Genomic DNA, 5,983 nt, shown 5'->3' with positions numbered 1-5,983 from the left:
TTCCCTGTTGCTCCCTGGCATGTAAACCCAGACTCAAATCCTGCTGGCCCCGCCCTCCGAGCACCACGCCACCTGACGCTCCTCTTGCCCCCACCACACGGTCCATCAGACTACGGACTATTGCAAATCCCTGTGTGTCCTGCCTCGGTGATTCTGTTCTCTTGCGCAGACGAAGTGGTCTCTGCACCAGGAATGTGTGATCTTGAACTGTTTTGCTTGGAGCAAAGGCATGACGATGTTGGGAAGATGAAATGATTTGATCCATGTAAAGCCCTTAGCAAGATTCCTAGGTTGTGCTCGGCTGCTAACATAAAGGTTGGCGGTTCGAACCTACCCAGTGGTACCAAGGAAGAAAGCCCTGGTGACGTGCTTCCATTAGGATTACAGCCATGAAAACCCTATGGGGCAGAGTTCTGCTCTGCACACATGAGGTCGCCAGGAGTCACATTCAGCAAGATGGCAACTAATAACAGCAAAGCCCTCAGCACCGAGAGAAGTGGGAGAGTCTGGTGGACACCCGTGCAGACTCGGGCGCCAGGCAGCCAGGGGTCAACCCTGCCACCTGTGTGACCTTGGGCAAGTCACTTCACCTCTCTGTGCTCTGACTTCCTCATCTATAATATGGGAATGATAGCACCGTAGAGGCATGTTAGAGGATTGAATGGGTAGTAACAGAAGAAGAATTGATGCGTTCAGACTGTGGTGTTGGTGAAAAATATTGAATATACTGTGAACTGCCAGAAGAACAAACAAATCAGTCTTAGAAGAAATACAACCAAATGCTGCTTAGAAGCGAGGACGGGGAGACTTCAACTCACTCACTCTGGATACGTCATCAGCAAAGACCAGTCGCTAGAAAAGGACGTCATGTTTTGTAAAGCAGAGGGTCAGTGAACATGGGGGAGACCCTCAGTGAGATGGAGTGACACAATGGCCGAAACCATACTCAAACATACCAGTCATCACGGAGATGGTGCAGGACCGGGCTACGTTTCCTTCTGTTGTATGTAAGGTTGCTATGGGTCAGAGCCACCTCAACAGCCCCTAACAGCAACAGCAAGTGGCATCAAGTGTTAGCTTCTTCGTTCATTCATTCACTCAGTCAACAAGTGCTTATTGAATTGCTGGACCAGGTTCTAGTATCAGACTGCCTGGGTTCCTATCGTTGCTGTAACTTTTACTTGCTGGGTAATGCTGGGAATTTACTTAACCTCTCTGTGCCTCAGGATCTTCGTATGTGCGGTGGGACTGATGAGAGTCCCTGGTGCTGGGTTGTGGGATAACATTAGCACAGTCAGTGCCCCGGAGGTTCTGCTGTACCAATGACTACTATCACTGTGGTTGTAGTTACTGCCTGTAAGCTACTCTATTCCAAACAATCCCCACTGCCGTGGTGTCGACTCCAACTCATGGTGACCCTATAGGACAGAGGAGAACTGCCCCATAGGGTTTTCAAGGAGCAGCTGGTGGCTTTGAACTGCTGATCTTTTGGTTAATAGCCGTAGCACTTAAGCACTGTACCATCAGGGCTCCAGGGTACTCTGTTAGGTGCCAGGCATATAGGGGGCATGAGCCAGCCTCCACCTATGTCCTCGTGGAGTCTGCAGCTTGTGCTCTAGCTGTTGATGTGACCCTAATGTCACTATGATCTACCTTTGTAATGCGGAGCCTTCTGCCTTCCATGAAGTTTGAACGGCACCAGGAACACATCCACCTTTGGGAGGCCTCCCCCGACTGGGAGCAGAAGTACATACATGTGTGTGTCGTACACAGCCCCTGCTCCAGCTATAGGGCCCACTTTGCCAGGCCGTGAGATCCTCGAAGCCCAGGGGGTCTGTTCCCAAAGGCCCTCATGCTTAGGAGGTGGCGAACAGCTGTATGTTGGAGAAAGGCAGGAAGTCGTGGGGGTGGACGGCAGTGTGACATCGGACAGTCACCCTCTTGGGGCTCCTGACTCTGAAGGTCCTCACCACTCAGATCTGCCCTCCCAAACAGGCTTCTGTTTCCTGGAGGTTAGGCCATGGGGTGCCACAGTTCTCCGTCGACTACTAGCTGAAAGCTTGGTGGCTGGAACCCACCCAGAGGTGCCTCAGAGAAAGGCCTGGTGATTGCCTTCCGAAAGGTCACAACCTCGAAAATCCTACAGGGCAGTTCCACTCTGCACACGTGGGGTCGCCATGAGTCGGAATTGACAGAGAGATTAAAAACAACAACAAAGGCCCTGAGGTCTGAGGACGAGAAATCTCCGTGTTAAGGTAACCAGCAGCTCCTTTGGAGATCCTGCACGCAGCCAAAGGGAACCCAGCAGCAGCAGTGTGCTGTTGCAGCTTTCTAACTTTCCAGAGGAGCCCTGGTAACAACGTAGTTAAAGCCCTCGGCTGCTAACCAAAAGGTTGGCAATTTGAACCCACCAGCTGCTCCGCAGGAGAAAGAAGTGGCAATCTGCTTCCATAAAGATTACAGTCTTGGAAAGCTTACGGGGCAGTTCTACTCTGTCCTACAGGGTCGCTATGAGTCGGAATCGACTCGGCAGCAGTGGGTTTGGTTTTTTGTTTTAACTTTTGAGCCTTGATGCTTCTAAAATGCACTTATTTATACGTGACCAAGGGTCAGAGTTCAGCTCAGAGAGAGAGTTTGCTTAAAAGCCCTCTGCTGCTACTTTTCCTGACCTCCACTAGACTAGTCCACGTGCAGCTGGCCCAGTTACAGGTAAAATCCCTGACATGTGTCCCCAAGATCGCTGTGGCGAGGTGGACCCACGCTGGAACACCTTCAGGACGAAACAACAACAACAAGGTCTTTTATGCGTGTTGTTGGATTTGCTTTTCCTTGGGACTTAGTTTTCAAACCCACACCCCTGAATCTGGGCGGGTCTGAGGGCGCTGATGAAGGCAGTAATTGCAGGACTGTGTCTTTCAGGGTTCTGACAGTACTGCTTTCCTGGACTTTTCAGAACCTCTGTTCCAAACATGTTGTTTTTATTTTTCCTAAGAGTCACAAAAAGGAAATATTATACACATACATATGCCCATATGTGAAAATCTCTAGACAGCCTTTTTGGAGGCTGGGTGGAAACACTCAACACACTAGTTTATATTTGTAGGCTTTTTTTTTTTTCTTAATCTTTCTTTTTAAAGGCACTGAAGGCTACCCTGGATTTTATGCTAAATTACTTTGCCTACCTAATTTTTTTTTTTTTAAGTTTCTTGATCTTGAGCCACCCTCTCTGCCTGCTTCTGCATGCTACAGGCACACAGGTCGGTGGGAAGCGCCCCGTGTCTGAGTTCCGCCCCCACAGTCGCCTTTGCCCAACCCGAGAGCTGTCAGCGAGTGAGTGTTCTTAGGTCTCCCAGGCTTAATTCCTAAACACCCTCTCCAGAGAGCAGGTTGGGCTGACATCAGCGTCCTGTGCATCTTTACCAAAACCAAACCAAACTCACTGCCGATGAGTCGATTCCGACTCACAGTGATCCCATAGGACAGAGGAGAACTGCCCCATAGGGTTTCGAAGGCTGAAATCTCTATGGAAGCAGACTGCCACACCTTTCTCCTGCGGAGAAACCTCTTGGCTAACCTTTCGGTTAGCAGCCCAGCGCTTTAACCACTGCGCCACCAGGGCTCCTTGTGCATCTTTAGTAAATGCTTAATGCATGCTCAGAGTTCCTAAGAGCTGCTTGTTCACGTTGGACCTTGGTATTAACATGACTCCATAGAAAGCAGGTTGGTTCTATAAAGTTCCCATAGTAGGGAAGTTGCATCCCTCTGCTCAGAACCAGCGTTTAGTTCTAACCAGATAACCTGGGCCTACTTCATTTCTTGACAGCTACCCAACAAGACTGTTAACCTAAAGGCTGGTAGCTCGATTCCCCCAATGGCATCATGGAAGAAAGTCCTGGCAATCTACTTCCATAAATATTAAACAAAAAACAAACAAACCCGTTGCCATTCAGTTGATTCCGTCCGGCTTTTGGTTGGTAGCCCACCGCTTAACCACTGCGCCGCCAGGGCTCCTTCGTAAAGGTTACAGCCAAGGAAACCCTATGGAGCAGTTCTACTCCGTAACACATGGGGGCACCATGAGTCGGAACAGACTCTACTGCAACCTTTTTTTTTTTGTTTTCGGTTTACCCAGCCCTAGTGGAGCAGCGGTTAAGAGCTTGGCTGCTAGCCAAAAGGTCACCAGTTTGGATCCAGCAGATGCTCCCTGGAAACCCTACGGGGCAGTTCTGCTCCGTCCTATAGGGTCGCTATGAGTTAGAATCGACTCGACAGCAACAGGTTAACGGCAATACCAGTGAGCACAGTAGAAGCATTGAGTATCATGAAGTACCAAGCTGATTACTTTCTCCTTAAGGACTCACACACTTAGCTACTTAGTCTTCTCCAGGCGTATAATGTTTGGAAAATGTGGTCCCATTGCCTGGAGCTGCTGCAAAGCCAGCCCACACTGGACCACTGTATGATGTCCAGTTCAGGTACAACAGGACCCCAGCAGGTCATCTGAACACAACACTGATTTCATTCTCTTAATTGGCCGGTTCCATTCTTCAAAGACATTAAAACCGTGGAGTCAACCCTGACTCATGATGACCCCATATGTGTCAGGGTAGAACTACATTCCATAGGGTTTTCAGTGGCTGATTGTTCTGAAGTTGATCACCAGCTCTTTCTTCTGAGTAGCCTCTGGGTGGACTCGAACCTCCAACCTTTCAGTTAGCAGAAGAGTGTGCTAACTGTTTGCACCGCCCAGGGACTCCCCAGAGATATTACAGTCCAGTCGCTTGTGCACCCAAGCTTAGGAGATACGGCTCTCCCTGATGAATTTTGTCTACAACCAAGCTTTCATGTCCAACTACCAAGAGTCACAGAAACTATTTTCCACAGTTCCTGCACGCAATTCCTCTGAAACTCACCCTCGAAATGGAACTGTTCTGCCCATCTTGAAATCTATCTCTCTGCGATCTCAGAGATAAACGATCTCTAGAGAGAGTTGCACACCCAGAATTTGCTGGAGAAGCAAACCAAGGAAGAAATTTTCTTTCTTCTCTGCACACATGCAGAAGGGAAACCTCAGAACACACAGGGACTAGCAGCAAACTAAAGAACATATTTTATTTTTAATAAAATAGTGGAGCATGAAAAATATCGTATATTACAGACATCTACAAGCAGGAACCAGGCTTTCCTGGCTTGGTAAAGAGAACACACTTAGACAGAGTTTGTCTTTGCCACACTAGTGCTTCTTGATCTGTTCAAGGAAATCATTTGTTTAACAATAGACAGAGTCAATAAGCCCTTTGGGTACTTCTGAATGAGCCTTCTCCCGTTTTTTCCCCATCCTTTCCACAAATCAGTCCAAACGTGTTTAACATTGGCTTGGTTTCCATTAAAAAGCCACAAAATGTAACAATAACGGGTTTTGAGGGCTGGGCCTCTTAGTTCTTTTGTTAGGAGGTCCCTGTTGTTGTCTTTCTGTACAGCAAAATACTTGTTTCTCTTTTTATTTTCATGGAAAGAAGGGGAAAAATGTATTGCATATCGTTGGGATTCACAAACAGGTTTGGTGGACGCTGCCGTTTTGGAGGAAGACCATTTGTGAAGGCTAGAGCCTGGAGTTTATTTTGGGTCATTCCAAACAGGCCAGCGTGTGGTGGGTGTCAAAGTTTTCCTGCCTTTCAGTCTGCACAGAAGTTCCCTCTTAGCAGCAGCCTTTCTGAGGGTGGGCCCCTGGGATGGCTCATTTGCTAATGAGGGACCCTGGGCTCCCTCGGAAACCCAGCAGAGCCTCTTCAGCTTGCAAAGAAGCTATCTCTTCTCTCTTTTGTAAATGGGCAGGAAGGCCAACTCAAACACACAGATGTGTATTTATGGAAGGTTCTAAACAAAAGTTTTCTTCGGAAGGCTGAATCAACTACTTTACCACAGATTAGTTACACAAGAAGCCACTTAACTGGCAAGATTTCCTTCACTGAGAAAAAAAAAA

At 48.2% G+C, this 5,983-nt stretch overlaps 1 protein-coding gene across 1 annotated transcript in view; it reads right to left on the bottom strand.

Annotated features, from left to right (window-relative positions):
* Positions 1 to 1,785: 1,785 nt before the first annotated feature.
* Positions 1,786 to 5,983, bottom strand: part of FZD10 (frizzled class receptor 10) — a 6,087-nt gene continuing 1,889 nt past the window's right edge. Inside the window, exon 2 of the mRNA XM_012558014.2 lies at positions 1,786 to 1,874. Coding sequence (XP_012413468.1) covers positions 1,786 to 1,874 — 89 coding nt within the window. The remainder of the gene's footprint in view (positions 1,875 to 5,983) is intronic.

The sequence above is a fragment of the Trichechus manatus genome, unplaced genomic scaffold, assembly GCF_000243295.1.
Source record: "Trichechus manatus latirostris isolate Lorelei unplaced genomic scaffold, TriManLat1.0 scaffold00131, whole genome shotgun sequence".
NCBI classification, from domain to species: Eukaryota; Metazoa; Chordata; class Mammalia; order Sirenia; family Trichechidae; genus Trichechus; species Trichechus manatus.
This window is presented reverse-complemented; position numbering and strand designations above follow the sequence as displayed.